Below are 19,198 nucleotides of genomic sequence, written 5' to 3' on the forward strand. Positions count from 1 at the left end.
TGACCCCGAGTCCATTTCCTATGCCAAACAATTTGTCAGACTCTATGAAGTCAGGCACTACAGAAAGGAATACAATTTAGAGATTATTTCAACGTCACCAAAATATCCAAGTCAGTAATTACTTCCAAAAGGATAAGAAAGGTGAGAATGAGTGACTCCATTTGAAATAATGACACAAGGTGCTCTGAAAGTAATTTGCAAGAAAGCGTCTTAGTTTAAAAACATTTATAGAAAATACAACAGCAACTAGAAAAAAATCAAGGAAGTAACATCAGCATTTTAATCCTGATCAAAACAGATCACAGTCTGGCACTCATATCCTACTATTACGAAATATGACATTGGTTCTCACTAACGATAAAGACCTTGGGCTGAAAGAAAAAGAATGTTTCTTCATGGCCCCTATACTTCATCTGTTCTGCATACTGACTCATAGTCGGATCCTGTTTCCTCTGAATTCTAATTTCAGAGCCAAGTATTACAAAGACTAAACCAGCCATGTTTTCAGTCTCAATTGGGAGGAACAATGAACTTTTGATATTACTACATGAAGTAAAAAAGGATTCAACCCATATTTGCTACGTATTTGCCTCCTCTAATGTAAAAACAAATTAAAAGAAAATATGGGAAAAAAACCCTTCTATTTAAACAACATTTTAAGCAACGTTATGCATGAGTGTATATACAGTAGAGAGAGCATCACATTTGTAAACACGAGGGAGATCACCAATGTGGTAAATTATGGAACCACACAAAGTGATGCAAATATCATATTCCCTCCTGCCCTCTGCCTGATAATTCTCCTCCCTTGGAAAATAAGAGACTAAATACTTCATAAAATCATTTTTGTATACTGAAAACCTAGAACAGACAATATGTAAAGCATCTGAAGTCTGGTAACTCGTGATTATTTAGGAGTGGTTTTGACACATTAGACTGTAATGCAATAATATTTTCATACAGACAAACAAGTTCAGGTAGGATCTAAAAATGTAAAAGCTTATTAATTGATTTTTTCTTCTCATGCCAAAGTCACTAACAGTTTATAATGATGTGATTTTCAAGGCTTGAATCATATCTCAAAATGAAGTTCCTCAATGACACCTGAAGCTGTTAGATGATACATGAATAAAAGCCTCAAAGCAATGACAAAGTTTAAAGCAAATGTTTTCCAAAACAGAAATACTCAGAGAATGTTTTATTTTCCTACAATTTACTGCTTTAAAGTGAGACATTTCCGAAGTGTCTGAAAATAAATATTTAGAAGCATTCAATCTATGATTGGTGTCAGTTCTAGATAAAGAATTGTAAATTTGGAAAATGGAATACTACGTTACCGACTATTACAGTTTTTACAAACCAAACCTTTTGTCATGTTACATTCCATGACCTTAAGAATACCATGTTGCATATAATTATGTTTAACTTGTAACTAAAATAAGCCAGAAATTATAAATTTATAATTTAAAGAGAGATGAATAAATATTTCTCTCTTAGAAAACCATAAAGCAGAGGCAGTTATTAAAATGCTAAGCATGAATTAGATCTTTACGCCTAGAATGGCTTTAAATACAAGAACTATCATAATCTGAAGTGTTTAAATACGAAAAGAGACATAAGGTTGTGATTCACTGACCAGAAAATTAGTCACTGAGCCATAATATGCACACTTCACCAAAGTGGCTAATTATGTATTTCACATCACTCTGGCTCACCAAAATTAAGCACATGCATTTCAGACTTGATTAATTAGTCTCAAGGGCCAAAAGTATTATAACAAAGAACTATAAATTCTATCAGCAATAATATATTTAAGAAGCCGCTTATGTTTCTGGATATGAGACAAATGAGGGGTTTAAAGCCTTTAAACCTCATCACGATAATATTCCCTTTAATTATTAAAGCCAGCAACTGCAAAATAAAACCCAGCCAATCTGTGACGCTGTACTACAAGCCATTACTGTACTAAATCTCAGGCCATTACTGATTATTTCTGATGTCCACAAAAAAGAAAGAGAGAGGAGAGAACATCACAGAGAAGCAGGGCATGAACTGACCTTGATATTCAGAGTGACACACAACCTAGCTGAACTACCAGCTGTGAAATACTCTCTTTGGTTGTGATTAAAATAAACGGGACAGAGCTAGGAATATAATTAATATTTGACTCTATCTTGGATTTAAGAAGATCTAAAAGAATACATTATCTGTAGAAACTGAAAATTAAACTACAGTAATGGTGGTTAAGAAAAGCATTCTGCTAAAATTGGCAGCAACTCCTACATCTCCTGCAATCCAATCATGAGTTAATTATTTTAAAGCACACCTGATATATAGCTTTCTGCATACTTCCAGCTTTTATTAAATGATAATCTGCAGACCTGTGCTTCTTGATATAACAAAAAATAATTTATTGATTTTTTTACCAACCATGGGAACTAGAAACATTATTATAAGAATTGATTAAATTAAAAAATGTTTCCATTTTGAAAAGAACTTTGGTATTAGAAAAATGTGTGAAGGCACCAACTCTGTAACACAAAACTGAAGTTCTGCAGCATGGATTTTTAGTGACATGAGTTGATGATTCCTCCTAAAAATACTTCAGGCATTAAGTGCTCAGTTAAACATAATTTAGCATGGATTCCTTAAATTCAACAAAAATCAAGTAAGAATACAGCAGACTCATTCTAAGAAATAAAGAACTGGGGTTTTGCTGCAACAGGATTCACAAGTTTTTCTTCTAACCTTTCCTAAAATCTAGTTTGGTAAATAAAAATGTACAGTAAATTTCATTGTATTTGGGGGAGTTTTACAGTTGAGTTTAAAAATGGTTTTCCTCTGAGCTTTAAAGCACAAAGCTGCTTCTGCTACCATTTATCTAATTTATTTCAAGATGTCTTCAATTACCTACTCTGGCTGCTTCCCTTAGGATAACAGCCATATAATTAATCCAAAGTGCTAAAAGTGGTGTGAACCCTGTAAGAAAACAGTTTTATTTAGTTGCAGCAGCACAAGCTGGAACTTGCCAGGTTTTCATGAACAAGATCAAGCCCTCTTAAAAGATGGCAGCCTCAAATGCAGAGCTCGCTCACTGGACATAAGGAATTCACAACCTACGAGTTTCCATTACATTTTTTCAGATAAAATGATCTGAAACTTAAGAGTCATAAAGGTTCTTTGAATCATTGAATAATTCAGGTTGGAAGGGAGCTCTGGTCTACCCCAAGCCCCCCACTTCAAAACAGGGCCAACTTTGTCATGGCCTTGATCAGTTTTGAATCTCTCCGATGATGGGATGCAACCCGTTACAATGTTTGAGAAACCTCATAGTACTTTTTTGGGGGTGAAAATATCTAGTCAGAATTTCCCTTGCTGCAACTTCTGTTCATCGTCTGTTATCTTGTCCCTGTACAGAGAGTACAAAGAATCTGGGTTCACCCTTTCGACCTCCTGGAAGGTAGCTGAGACAGCAGTAAGATGCCTGCCATCCCATTCTTTTCTTTGGACTGAAGATGTTCTTTCCACCTCTTCCCAGGGTGTTTCCTGCACAGCTGCTCTCTAGCTCATTGTCTCACAGGGCTATGCTGCTCCAGATGCAGGACTCACATTTGCCCTTGCTTCATAAGGTTTCTGCCAGCTCATTTCTCCAGCCTGTTGAGGTCCCTCTGAATAGTAGCCCTGCCTGTTAGCCCATCTAACCTCATCTGCAAACTTGCTAACAGTGCCTTCTGTCTTATATCTGTAAATCCACACAGCCCTCTCTTGCACCAGAGACAAGTGTGTGCATAGCAATCTTTAAAGCTATTAGATGTATCCAAGAGGAACTGAGGGTGACTGGTAGAAGGAGGTAAACAAGGTTTGCCTGGAGTTTAGTGATGGTAGTGACCCAAAACTAACACAAACAAGTGAACAACTCTGCCTGGAGACTAGCACCCAAAGTAACGCGAGGAAGTAACCACCAGCAGCAGATGAAAGGGGCAATGATTGAATGAAGTTATCTAAGGTCACGTAAGAAACATCTGACAGGGCAACCCGTGTAATGTCTAGTGCAGGATGCTGGCTATGTAAAGCCAGCACAGAAAAGCAAACTTTGGGGAAGAGCCTCCAAAGGCCCTGGAGATAGAGCTGCCAGTAAGCTGAACTATTGTGCAGAAGTTCTGTAGCCTCCATCCTTGTCCCCAGATCCAGGATGAAGTAAGCTATGTGCTGTATCCTGAATTTGACCACAGACAGCAGGACTCCAGTGATTTGAGCCAACGTGGGTGTCCTTTTGCCCAGTCAGCAGTCAGGATGGATGCATGGGAACAAGACTTCCTTGGGGTGGCCGTGGCATGAGCCGTAGGTAACATGTAACAGTAATGCGCCAAGAATGAGATGTGTGCGTAGCGTGTGCTGTGTGACTTGCTGCTGTTGTTGAAGCAATGGTTTGGTTAGTATTTTTTTACCAATTTTATTTTTTTTATTATTTTAATTATTAAGTATTTTAATTAAACAAGGGCTCATCTGTTTCACTTGCATAACCATACTCATACTGATTGAACTGTCACAGCACACCATGACAAAGTCTGGCATATGGTGCATGGGCAGCAGGCACTAAAGGTATTGAGAGCCATATACAAACCCTTGCACTCCAATGCCACTGCTGCTCTGAGGCAAATTGTTGGAGAATGCAGGAAGCATGAAGATGTCCCTGCAACATTATCCAGGTCATTAGCCAATCTGTGGAAAAAGTGAGGCAAAGCAGTCATTAATTTACCTCAGACTTCTCTGTATCCTTTGCAACAAGGTCTCCTGCCCCACTGAGCAGCAGGCCTGGCTCCATGGAGGAGGGGAGAGCAGTAGATGTTGCTTAAAGTGACTTTTGCAAGGCTTTTGGCATGGTCTCCTCTGGTATCCTTATATCCTCAAAGATCAAGCGGGTCTCCTGGGCTCCTCTGTCCTTCAGGGTAGTGGTCCCACAGAATCCTGCCAAGCAGATCCCTGAACAAGCCAAAATTTGCTCTCCTGAAGTCCAGGGTTGTAATTCTGATGTTCACCTTCATTTCTCTCCAGTTCTTAAACTCCACCATTTCATGGTTAATGCTCCTAAAGCTGCCATCAACCTTCACTGAAGAACTGACCAGTTCCAAACTGGTCATAAACCTGTTTGTGAGTAACAGATTTAGCAGACTGCCTCCCTCAGTTGGCTCACTGAACACTTGTGTCAATAAGTTGTTTTTGACACATTCCAAAAATCTCCTGGATTACTTGCGCCGAACCATGTTACCCTTCCAGTAGATGCTGGAGCAGTGTAAGCCCTCCGTAAGTTCCTAACCATAACCTCTGAACGCGCTTGTCACTTGTTCCAAAGCAAGGGCTAGGTCACCCTCCCTCCCAACTAGATTAAGGGACCTGTTGGCAAGCATGCTCTTACCCCACTCAGGTGCATCCCTTCTCTCCACAGCATTTTTCATTCCTCCAAGAAGGTCCATTGCAAAAAACAGTGCCTCCCCTGCAACATCAGCTGCACAACCAGGAGCTGTCCTGCATCCAATCCTACCTGACTGGCATGATCAAGAAGAATACCTCTTATGTCCTTCCACCCTAGCCCCCAGAGCCCTGTGACACAGAATCATAGAATCACAGAATCATAGAGTAGTTTGGGTTGGAAGGGACCTTTAAAGGTCATCTAGCCCACCCCCCACCCCCCCACCCCCCCCGCAATGAGCAGGGACATCTTCAACTAGATCAGGTTGCTCAGAGCCCTGCCCAACCTGACCTTGAATGTTTCCAGGAATGGGGCATCTACCACCTCTCTGGGAAACCTGTTCCACTGTATCAGCACCCTCATTGTAAAAAATTTCCTTATATCTAGTCTAAATCTATGCTCTTTTAGTTCAAAACCTTTACCACTTGTCCTATTGCTACAGGCCCTGCTAAAAAGTTTGTCCCCATCTTTCTTATAAGCCCCCTTTAAGTATTGAAAGGCTGGAATAAGGCCTCTCTGGAGCCTTCTCTTCTCCAGGCTGAACAACCCCAACTCTCTCAGCCTTTCTTCATAGGAGAGGTGTTCCATCCCTCTGATCATTTTTGTGGCCCTCCTCTGGACCCGCTCCAACAGGTCCATGTCTTTCCTGTGCTGAGGGCTCCAGAGCTGGACGCAGTGCTCCACGTGGGGTCTCACCAGAGCGGAGTAGAGGGGCAATTAAAATCGATAGGTTCCCCTTGATCGGGCAGCCTGTAGCAGACACCAACCACAAGGTTCCCTTTGTTGCCTCAGTCTCCAGTTCTTACCCATAAGCTTTCGACCTGCTCGTGGCTGTTCTTCAGAGACATACTCAAGGTCTTCCTCAGCAGTATCAATGGTGCTGGCAGACGAGAAGCAAAGTAATAGCTTAAACACCAGAAGAGCCCCAGCAGTCTCTCCACAGCATCTTGGATACACGCCCCTGATAAGCTATGCTACTATCAACACTAAATGGATATAAAGTCAGACAATTAGGAAGTAATGTAAAAAACTCACACATCAATATTAATGCACTTAGATTAATTATTCCCACAGAAATCAATTCTAGTCTAGGGCCTCACTGACACATTAGCTTTATTCAAGAGTACTTCAAAATTAGCCAAGTGATTCAATGTTTTGGCACCTCTCCAGGTTCTGGTCCTTACATTGCTCTGCTCTTCTGAGAGTGCAGGTAGAGAATCTCTTCCACCTCTTCCAGACAGCCTGACAGCATCCCAACACAATGCTTACATAAAAGGTTTCCTTGAATACATGATGATCATTTAATCAGCAATCTCTATAGCACCACACAATTCTTATGGGAATAGCCAGCTCAAAGCAACACATTTGTAAATCTATGCTTTAACAAACCTGAATGCAAGTGAAGCACATAAGTCAGCTCTGTTCAAAAGGTACAAGTGCTACCTGGGAATGTTTCTAAAACCTGACTGCAGTTTGAGGTGATACCTGCCTTCCCTAACCCTCACCCTTGTCATCCATGGGAAGGAAATCCAGGAAGAAAATACAGATAGGTCACAAGTAAGCTGCTGAGTTCAGACCATGTCCTTAATCCAGATAATTAGGTGATCCAGATTCTAGGCAAGCTGCAGCACCCTCATAGTACAGTCCACGGGTAGCTAAATGCTCCTACAGCACCATCCCTGTGGCTTGGTGAGTTACCTTGCAAGGATGAATGGTGGGTATTTCTGCCCAGCTGTCGCAATGTTGTATCACATTAATCAAAGAGCACCAAAACTGGGTGGGAGCTTCCACAACACAGTATCTTGGACTTTGAGAGAGTAAAAAAATTAGCTAAATAAACATTTATGATGATATTTTAGTTGCAGGGGTAGGAGTTTATGTTTAGATCCAACCAGCTTGAGGATGAAGTGATTCAAAACCTGTCAAGTTGTTCCTTTTTCCAGGAAAGGAAAAGAAAAGCCACTCCTAATGAAATACAGCCCTGCAGAATCTTATTAATTCATGTTACACTTAATTTTAAAAACAATGCTCTAGATATCTAGCAAAATGGTTTATAATTCAGCCAAAATCTTTTAAATGAAGATTTCTCTATATATTTCACACTCAAACATGTAATTTCCTGTCCAAATGTGCAAATATTTCAAGAAATAACTTGCCATAAAATTCAAATTAGCAAGATCTGAGGACATAGGGGCTATGTTTATGCCAGTAAATTAAACAGTGCCAGGGAATGCTCCCAAGCACTAGTAATTGATCATCTACACTATTAAATCACTGAAAACAGTCTCTGGAATGGTTTGGCCCAAGTTAACTAATATTCTACCAAATAATACTCAGACACAGTCCAGGAGTTAGTGAAGTCTAGGAGTTAGCTCGGATGTTTCCAACGGACAACTTGGATATGACCACCCTGCTCTGAAAGGTAAGAAAGGTTAATGGTATGAGCACTGGTTGCTCTGGTGCCAGCTGGCCTCAGCGCCGAAGAACAGTCCGAGGCACAGTTCATCTACTACAACAGGCACAGCCAAGGAATATAAACCAGCAAAGCAGCAATGAATGCAGTCTTACCTCACCAGTGCTAAGGGGTCACAATACTCGTGAGTAATTTTTCACATTGTTCAGCATGCTACTCCTGGTAGCCTTACAGAACGATTACCAGCACTTGTAGGAGTTCTTTGCAGAGACCAGAAAGAAAACAGCTCATATTACGGAACCTTTAGTATAACCATAGTGGAATAAACAGAAGAAATTTACACTATTTTGGCACAAGGCACCATGAATTTAGTTTCTGCTGGGTCCATGACTGAGGTTTATCAAAGAAGCAGAAAGCGCACCAAGCACACATGGCTTCTTAAGCAGCCCTTCACGAAGTCCCAGCTCAGCAATCAGCATCACAGAGCAAAGGGCTTTTCTTTCCTCTTCTTTTTCTCTCCTCGGCTCTGGCACTTGAATTCAAGGAAAAAGAAACAGACAAGGAAAGGAAGAACAAAACCATCACCCCCAGCCAGAAAAAAGACAACATAATCCAGCTGTCTGAATCAGACATGGAGTGTGGTATCTTTTGCTTCTGGGTCCTGTCTCATTACCCAGGACTGAGAAGCAGTACAAATCTCTCCTGCCTGTTCTACAGCATGGATCTGCAGTATAGCCAATGCCTGCAAATGTTTAAAGGACACAGCTGTTTCATAGGGTAGGAGCACAGGTAGGGAGAGTAAGAAGGAGCAGGAGAAAATCTGCACAGGCATGCGTGCTGGAAGAAGAGAAAATTATTATCTAGGGGAAGGAGTCACAAAAATAAAGCGATGCTGTTCACTGTTACTGTGAGCAAACAGCATTCCCATTGGGGTATACTGCTGCTGGCTAGATCCTGCAGTTGACTTCATCTGTCCTCTATACTGTCTTAGTGCTTGCAAAGACATGACTGTATAAATTACCTTTCCAGATGTTGTGATGTTAAACAAAACAGCAGGCATGCAAATACTGTTTTCTGAGACAGTATATCTTCCAGAAAAAAATGAGCTCAAGATGGGGTGAGGAATTAGCTGAAGAACAAATAAATGACATATCAAGTTGGTGTTAATTAAGAAAAGAATACTTTCACTTTTTGCCCTTTAACTGCTCCTTGTATAAGAGCTATCTAAAAGAAAAGTAAAAACCTCTTTTCTGTCTGAAAGATTGCATTTGCAGTACAGTAAGAGATAAAGAAATTAGGCTGTGAACTGGGAGTGGGAGTTAAGACAAAACCCTGCTTTCAATTAAAACCGTCCAGATAAGAAAAAACAAAAAATGGTAATAAATGATTCTTTATTAGAACAGAGAATAGTTAATATTGGAAAGCCCCAGGGTTTGATAGTTACACTGCTACTGTTAGAACCTACTCTTCAGTGATCTAGAAGATTAATTAAACATGGCAAAAATTGCTAACTAATTACTTAGATTCTTTATTAAGATGGGAAGACTTTGACGCACTTCAGCAGAATTTAATTAAACAAACACTGGTAAACTCATTGGTAGGTCAGAATTAATACAATTAATTACTTTCAAGGTGGTGCAAATCATGAGAAACTAAACAGGTTTTGCACGGGTTCTGTGTGGTTCCCTGAAAACTCAAGAACTGACTCAGAAAGCACCATGAGAGCATCCGCTCAGTGCCTAGCAACAGTTTGGAAAGCTGAGAAAATGCTTAGTCACATTCATACAACAGGATACGGAAGGAGGACACGGAATTTAAAATTTCCCTCTCCAGTAAAACACTGAATTTGTTTAACTTCCTTAAAAGAAACCTTTCAGAGGAAAGCAATAATGATAAAAGCATACAAGCAGCATATGAAGGACTGGGATTTTCTGATGACTCTCGCTCATGCAAGACTCCTTCTACTTATCAATGCAGTAAGTCTTCCTGGGACCATGTCCTCCTTTCCTGGGACCCTGCCTTTCTCAGAGCTGTGTGGGCATGAATCTTTGTATCCAGTGAGGCAGAGAAGTGCAGTCCCCACTGAAAGCTCCCATATTTGTCCTAGGAGGGACAGAGACTAGGAGTATGGTAAAAGGACGAAGTTTTGTCCATAAAAGAACTATATTTTCTCTCTTGTGGGTGTGTTCAAGAAAAAATAAAATTCCCTGGAGGCATACAACTCTCCAAGTGAGCTTTCTCTGGTGAAGACATTAGGGTCCCCTAGCACCCTTTCATTATGACGAAGAACAGGGGGAGAGTGGGATCACAGAGGGTAAACATCACTCAAGCAACTTCAAAGAACTTCAGGTCTGCTACCACAGCCCATGAGGAAACTGCAAGAAAAATAACACAGGAGAAGCTCCATGACAGGATAGGATTCCCACTGTCAAGCTGCCTCCTTATCCTATCTTTTATAATTGCGGGCACCACTCGCAAACTTCAAGCTGATGGATTACATCCTAAATGGGGTCAGAAGAAGTACAGAACAATTAGTGATATTAGTCTGGCACTGCCCTCCGACTGATCCATTCATCTTAGAGCAGGGGTGATACTCAACAATATTGAAAAACAACACACATTTCAAAGGAAAATCCCTCCTGTATATAATCAAATTCTGAAATCCACTGATATGAGATATTAGTAAACTAAATAGTTAAGCAAAATTATAAAGAAAACTTGATATTTACATCAATTGAAATAGCATTCATAGTTATATTTGCCAGATTAGAGTCACGAGGACACTAATTCTCATCCCTAAAAACAGAAGCTGATTGCCAGCTGGGATTATGAAAGAATTCCCTATCTTTCTTTTGTGTCACAAGCTACCAGAGTACATCTGGTGGGTGCTGATTATCTTCCTATAAAACATTATAAGAAAGAATAATTGAATTTATTATCATTGGAGAAGCCAAATTGGTTGGGTCAATGATCTTCTGTTATGGTATGAAAACTCTTCTGAATAGTCCAATACTTCAAACAATGGATTAAAAAATCATAGATGCTTATATTTGTTCTCCTTTCCCCCGCTCTCACCTTCACCTAAAACAGTTCAAAAGGTAAAAGCCATGTCTTCATTTTCATGGATTCTTTACTGTGTCAGCTACAGACAGCCTGGATACATTTTTCTGGCAAGAAACATTGCAAAAATCTATTCTAGGTCAACGACTTCCACTGTCAGGATCATTCAAAGTGTTCAGAAGGCTCAAAGGAGAAAAATAAATCACTAAGTACTGGTATTATGCAAGCTCCCTGAAGAAGTATTGACTGCATTTATTGCAAAGAATTTAGAAGTAGCTTTGATGTCATTCTGTTCATGAATGTCTTTTCTCTGCAACTGATCTCACACAATAAACCCTGCTACAAAAACTAGCATGCACTTTGACTAGAATAAGGACAAAACGATTGTGTGTATGTAATGCTGTGGGTTATAAACATGAAGTAATGCCAGTGAAACACACACAAATCTGTGCGCGTACAGGACACCAGGCAGAAGAAAGGTAGACACAGTTTATGCTATGATCACAAAGATAACTATGCTTATTAAAGCAGTTCTATAAATTCCATTAAACTGACACTATTAAATAGCAGACGTGAGTAAATATGTATGTATGTATGTGACTTCTCCTGTGAAAGAAGGATTCATGAAGTTGCCTCGCCTTGAATTAGGCGGGGTGTGGGACTGTACATTACCTACACACTTGTAGTTCAGCTGAGACACCCGCCGCAGGAACGGCAGGAGGTATTTATATAGCAACAACCTTTTCCACTGCTCCTGCCTCCCGCACGGGCACGGATCATTAATGGCAGCTGCCAGGGGAACGGTGCACTCAAGGGTCAGCAGCACCGCTCCCTGCGCTGCCAACAGGCAGGAGCTGACGGCTGGGGCCAAGCCAGGGATTTTGCCCCACAAGATCCTCTTATGTTGTCCCTAAGGTTCTGGAGCAGCTCAGGTGCAGAGCCGAGCACTGTCTACCAAAGAAGGTGGAGAGGAGGGATTTCTCTGTCCCAGCTCTAACATAGGTGTAAGTGGGGAAGAGGATCTGTCAGAAACCAATTGTTCTCTCCACCAAACAAGCAGCAGGCAGGGTTCTCTTGTCATGCAGCAAAAGAAAAACAGTGAGCAATATAAAAATACATCTATTTCTTTCGTATCTAAATTAATCAATATTAGCTCTCGCTTACTTTAGAAGCAAATGTTTAAACCTACAGTGAAGCCAAAACATCAAGCATCCTGAAATCTCTGTCTCCAAAAAACAACTTTCTGGAACCATTTCTGATTTTGAGTAGCTAAAACCAATACAGTTCATCAGTGCCAGCAGAGCATCAGACAACTCAGAGGTCCAGGACCGGACCAGAAGCCAGGCAGGAGCCCGCGCCACAGAACGCTTAGCCATCTCGTCAAGTCCCGCTCCCGGCCTACCACAAACCAGGAAAAAAATAATGCGTTTCTCAGCTGGCCTGCGTAAAGCAGAAGAGTGGTCTTTCTGAGGTTTTCTTCCATGAAGTTTTAAATGAAACAAAAACAGGGGGAGTTGCATCAAATTCTACCCATTCCTTTCCTCTAATTAGACATATACATTAGTAAGATGCTGCTAACTACACAGTATGCCAATGTGCATATAGATTCTTATATATCTGCTTTATTTAATAATATTTTAATAATATTTATATTATAATTCATATTGTAATATATTTTACATTTTATTTTTAATTTAATATTATTTTACGAGGGTTTTTTATCTAGTTGTGACCCTAATGCACTGGGTCGTTTTTCCCATGAAAGCTCAATATCTTAAGCTTACTGACAAGGAAAAATGTAGAAGCTCACACATTTCTCCTTGATAAATGGGACCTGTCAGAAGCCAATGATCCCAGTACACAGGATACATAGTACACTTCACAATGTAAGCTCAACAACAATGAAGAAATACTTTTTACAGTCCACTATTTTGTGACAAAAGGGTCTAGACTGCAACCAGTAATGACCAGTAATGACTGTAATTTACTTCCTGAGAGAAGATTCTGGGAGCATTCTGTGTGAAAATCGTTTTATGTTTCTTCCTTCCTCCAAACCCATTATTTTTCCATGGAAGTAAGTGTACTATTCTGTAACTTATGCAATAATAATTACACAAACTAAGCTGATTCTAAATGTATATAATACATATGTTTTATGTGAGTGCTTTCTTTTTTCTTTTTTTTTTTTTTTGAGCTAAAACATCAAACAAAATGTACATAGCATTTGTTTTGTGTACTGAAACACAGGAAGACATTATTGCCTGTCATAAGGATTTTATGGTTGAAGGTCCCAACTCTGCAGAAAACCTAATAAAATATATACTCATTTTTATAGTTAACTCAGTAGGAACCCTCACAGCATGCGTGAGTCTTGCAGAAATAGTACTGATGTAACTAAAACTGTAAATGTTACACAAAAATATATTCACCTGTAATTACACTACAATTTATAATAACTTTTTTCCTAAATAACCTTTTTCAAATAAAACCTTGATCAACTACCCCCAAGATTCTTTGCAGAATCCACATCCCAACATTATTCCTTAATGTCGTGTGGGAACAGCTATGGAATTATAGTGGAAATGTGCATGCCAGCATATAGCACCACCATCTGAGGGGGACTGCATATATTACCACCAGTAGTTTAGTTGTGGTTCAAAAGAAGTCAGCCTTGAACTCATTAATTAAAGAATTCAACTATAATCCCTAGAGAGGATTTTGAGATAGAACCAAAGGGTGACTACAGAATGGCTGTTGTGTTGCAATATGCCAAAGATATTTTTTGATTTATTTTGTAGAGTTAAATCTTTACTGAAATTAATAAGTTATTAAACAGAAAAGCTATATGACTGCATAGGTTTTTAAAGGGCAAACCAGTTCATTTATAGGGAAACACTGTTCTTATTAATTTACAAACATTTTACAGCCTTGTATTTACATTAGTTCAGAATTTCACCTGCAGTATATGTTACATTTTCTAGCCTATTTATTATTTTATGGCTTTTTACAGGGATGCCTTTCAATGAACCACAGCACAGGAACAGAGAGAAACCCAAACATGGTGCATTTCTCAGGCAGGGACTCAAGTAGCTCAATGAATTAATACTGGGATGTTCTTCTCCTCAATTCAGTAGCTGTTAACACTACTGCATCCAGGACCCTCTTCTCCTCTGTGCTGAGGTGGTATCTGCAAGCACCAGGGTGCTCACTACCTTACTCCTCCAACCCTGGGGCAGTAACGTGGCCAGTCTCCCCCGTGGAATAGCAGGGAGGAGATCAGTGGCTGCACAGTTTCCATCCGACCAACACCCATGACCTTCATCACTCCAGCTAATATAAACAGTTTGAGGTCCATGGAGATCTAGACCAGCAAAAAGTCATCTTCTATGTGCAATTTCAGCTTGTCTCAGTGGTCATATTTTAAAAATCTAAGCCAAAACAAAAATCTGTAATACCATAGCTCATCCCTGTCTTGGGATAAAAGCAGTGAAGGCACAAAGAGGCCAAAAAACTATTCCACCTGGGCATACTGACACTCCTGTGAAAGAAGCCAGGTAATCTTAAGTATTCAATCACAATTTTTTTCTTCTAAAACACTCACCTGACTTTCCCTTTGGTGTTTCTAAGAACAGTCGCAGCAAAATTTTGCGTAACACCAACCAGACTGATGCCATCAACTTCCACAATTTGGTCATTCACTTGGATCCTTTCAGTGGAAAAACACAAATATATAAATAATTGTGTGAATTCTTGGTGAATTTTCAGCAAAACTTAGCATACAGAGATCTTTTTAGTTTGATTATAAACAAACACTTTAAACAAAAACTCAAGTCATAAAATGATTGAGGTAAATATGAAAAATGCATCATTCCTTGTACACAGACATCTCATAAATCCAGCTTCAAAGTTACCGTTACAATTAATAGCGTCAATCATCCAGTCACTTTCCTTGTATATAAATACAGCAACACAAACTCTTGAATCTGTCATATGACTTAAATTAAACGAGATACTTGAACAGTTCTTATATCATTCTTTCCTAAGCCAATCTTGAAAAACAGCATAAGACAGAGCTCTGGTATTTCACGCTAATGGAAAAAAATGTGGTATTTAACTAAAACAACCTGCTCATCTGTGGAGAAAAGAGCTTGTGCATCAGACTTAATTGTGACCTACTCTCTTAAAATATTTCATCTAACTTGCTCCAAAAAGATGAATTCCCAGTGTAAGTGTGATCTTGCTGCACACAATAATAAGACCTTAGACTGTTTTAATGAGGACTCTCTCTTTGAAATCAAACACCTATTTAGAGTCGATACACTGATGCAGGAAAAGTTAGGCAGAATAAAAAACATGCTGCTTTTATCTGAAGCAAGCACTGCCATGAAATCTCTAGAGCAGGCGTTGGACTCATCTGGATTACAAATGCTTGGAAGGAGGACTGCTATACTAAAATGTCCTCTAGAAATGCACGAAGTCTTATAGTTTCAAAAAATAAAAAAACCCAACACATTCAGAACTAGTGAAAGGGAGCAATTTTCAAGTACTTACATGGATGCTACTGATCCAAACAATACAGTTTATAAAGGAACTAAGAAACAGCTATGAAAAAATCCCATTTAAAATTTATGAAAATACCTAAATTAAGCTATTTAATATCTTAGGATATCTTAGTGATAAGACTTGTTGTCAAAGAACAGAGGCTTCAGAAGAGGGCTGTAGCATTTTGACTTGGAGCACTAATTTCTCTGTCAAGTCTGAGGCAATGCATTGCAGTTCTACAGGTGTTCAAGCAGTATCTTCAGTTCTTTGGACTCCACTGATGAGTAAGAAATACAAGATTTATTCTTTGGCAGCCTCACACCATAGAATGTCACTGTGTTCTGGGCAGGATCTCCCTTCTGTATATAAGAAACCTTGAAAAAATTATCTTTGCGACAGCCTATAAACTCCTACCTTGAAAATCGTATCAGGCATTTTAATCTCAGAATTCTATTTCAATTTTCACTGAAGCATTTAATAAATACACCAATTAATATTAATACACATAACACACATTAACATGTACTGTATTTTGAGACTGTAAAAATTAATATTTTTTTTTTACTTTAGCAAACATGAGGTGCAGTCAGATGGCCGCAGGAGTTCCAAGAAAAGAAGTTTAAGAAGTTGGTGCCCACTGAGTGGGAAGCTGTCACCCTCTTGGCTGAAAACTAAATGGTGGAAGAACAAATTCCTTTCTGATGCAGTGGATTAGCAGTGTTCATACAGATACGTAGCCACAGTACTTCAGGTGATGAAACATCATGTTAGAGAACTGTTGCCTGCAACTTCGTAAGTGGCTCTATCTTGATCTACTGCAATTCTGTCTGCTCCATTTGTCCTTCAGGCATATTTCGTATCTCCTCCTTTCTTGCTTGTACAGCTGCTAAATTAATTTCCAACTCTTATTTTTATGGCCATTGTTCTCCAAACCTCCTCTCTTTCTATGCATACATATATTTTAATTATAAATAAACATAAACACATATCAAACAACATACAATTAACATAATTGCTATTCAAATTACATAATTACATGTAACTAAAAAAGAAGTTCCCTGTCTGTTGCCATGTACATTCTATACTGGCCAGACTAAAATACTCTCACAGCCATCTTCACCTGGCCGCCTTCCCCTTCCTTGCACATCCCCTCTCCAGCCCCACTCCCACCTCAGCTCTGTACCTGTAGGCTAGCCCCAACTCCCCAGACAAGCCACCCCAGGCACCATCCACACCAAAATATTCTCACAGCCATGTTCTCTGGGCAGCCTTCCCTTTACAGCTCCCTCCATTACAAGCTCTAGGCTTCCTCTGTCTCTCAAATCTAATTTCAAACATGAATGAAAAATTAGGTTCAGGTTGGCAAAGCCTGAATTATAGAGGTTTAACTGCTTTTATCATTAATGAAGTTGGTAATTCTTCTGACAATTATTTTCTAATGGTCATGACTTAAATCTGCCTATGTGAAGCAGCACTTCAATGAAGTAGCAACTAAGAAGTGAACCAGCTAAAGTTGAACAAATTACTTGCATAATTACTGCTCTGTATGATGAACTGAAAAATTTAACCTGTGCAGAGACAATGTTTAGAGTTCTTTTCAAGTTAAGAACTGTGCAATGTTTCAAAACTGTTGTTCTCAATGTTATCAAAATACTTTAAAATGTGAATGACTCATCACCACAACAATGTAAAAGAAGAAGCTATGAATTCATCCAGGAAAAGACTTTATTTTTCGTATTCAGTCTAATGATTGATTTCATATTTTACACACCATTAATAACCTCTCTTATTATTTACCAACGTGCTTGCCTTTGGATTGATCTCGAAGCACCCTCCTTGGTTAAATACTGCCACACAACGCTGTTTGATATGACAACTGAACACTACCTGTTTCTTTGCATCAACATGAATCAAGCCAGTGGTGCTCAATCACTGAGAAACCCCTTTGTACAGATTTTGGGTTTCCATGGGAGGCAAATATTTTATATCACGATGCGATGCATCTTTCAATAAAAGATGGGAGTTATCCTACAGATACTGTAATGCTTTAAACTGTAGTTTCAGAAGCGCCTACTTGAAGATTGCTATGCGGTTATTCAGAATATCTGATGTAACTGCTGAAATACAGTTTATTTTCTGTTAGGAGATTTTGTTTTGCTATCAGTGTTAATGATTAACTAGGCTTTTCTCAAAGACGAAGTTAAAAGGACCCTTTACAGTTGATGCACTTTATTACAGAACCAGCTGCTCCTGACTGAGAGGATTACATATGCCTTTCCCAAGTGAATGATCAGTCAGGCTCTCAAAGTGAAAATGAGAGGTCTATTTCTCAGCTGACTGAACATTCAGCCAGTTAAAAACCAACACAAATATTAGAATGGTCAAAGAAAGATATTATTTTTTTCTCAGCTGACAAGCTCCTTTCAGATGCCATCTAGGGAAATGAAAGAAGAGACTTGTGATTGAACATTAACTTCTGTAGCCCACTCAAACATGTGAATAATGAGAGGAACAGAAAATACAGTTTGTCATAGAGCAGTAGTGAGGAACTCTGATTTTCACCCAGAGAATTTCACACAGAATTCCAGTTGTGAGCTTAATGCCTTCTGGCTGAGCTCAAGCATATCTTTCAGAAAAACGTTCACTTAAATTTAAAGTAATGGATGAAGTCATGACATCTTGAGGTGTCAGCTTCTTCACTTCCCTTCATAATTTTTAAGCCTATGATAAATCAGTACTCGGCCTTCAACCTGGTATCTTATTGCCAACATCTGTAGACCTGCAAGCCCAATATGGAAGATGGTACACTTCAGTAGTTTCAGAGCAATGTTATTAAACTTTGCAACCCTCTGCCATGTAGAGCCTTCTGATTTAATTTGCGTGGGCTTTCCACAGCAGAACAACCTTTTGCCTGGCTGAAAAGTTATAGGTGTTCATCAATAAGGAACATGTTACTATAATACATTTTTTAGAAGACGGTATCAACTTTTTAGAATTTATTCTTACTCTATTTACCTGTGTTTGTGTTTGGTATTATTTATAACTAATATAACAAATCACTAACGGTTAAAAATAGAAGTAGAGAATGCATATAAGTAGACTTAATTCCTAATGTATCAGATAAGTAATATTTTATTTGCATGCAAATTTACAAAAGGTATGCACTGGCACAAAACAACAAAGTATATGGGTTGGAAGATGTTTAAGAATACTTTTCATTATTAAATTATTACATAGTAAAATGTTTTGCTAACTTTTAATGAGAAACATTGGTCTGATTGTGGCAGGTATTGTGTAATACACAGATAACTCTGTCCTGTATGACAGGAAATATTGTATTGTTCAAAAGGAATTCTTTAACCTGCACATACCAAGTAAGCAATTCCAGAAGTAACCAGGTTTTATATGAGCATCGTATAAGGCTACAAACACCAATTCATTTCTTTAGTGGCCAAGATTTACGGTACAGCTTCCCACTCCAATTGATTAATGTACTTTCAGTGCTGTAGGGGTGAAAACTAAACTCTGGAGCAGAGGACTATGCATAATAAGAAATACAAAGTAACAGCCTGTGTTAGTAAACTTGAAAGGAGGTGTATTTAGTAAGAGTTTAAGCATTCTGATACACTAATTATTTTCCTAATCAAATTTTGAGCAGAACTCTCTTTCATAAGTACTGATTGTTTAAAGCTGGTTTGAAGCTAAAAGAACAT

The 19,198-nt window shown here is 39.0% G+C and overlaps 1 protein-coding gene across 2 annotated transcripts in view; it reads right to left on the minus strand.

Annotated features, from left to right (window-relative positions):
• PPP1R9A (protein phosphatase 1 regulatory subunit 9A) overlaps window positions 1–19,198 on the minus strand; it is a 152,757-nt gene that overhangs the window by 49,777 nt on the left and 83,782 nt on the right. For both annotated transcript variants that reach the window (XM_072854244.1, XM_072854245.1), the window contains exon 5: window positions 14,545–14,649. In XM_072854244.1, the coding sequence (XP_072710345.1) occupies window positions 14,545–14,649 (105 nt within the window). The remainder of the gene's footprint in view (window positions 1–14,544; window positions 14,650–19,198) is intronic.

This window comes from Ciconia boyciana, chromosome 2 (genome assembly GCF_034638445.1).
Source record: "Ciconia boyciana chromosome 2, ASM3463844v1, whole genome shotgun sequence".
Classification (NCBI taxonomy): domain Eukaryota; kingdom Metazoa; phylum Chordata; class Aves; order Ciconiiformes; family Ciconiidae; genus Ciconia; species Ciconia boyciana.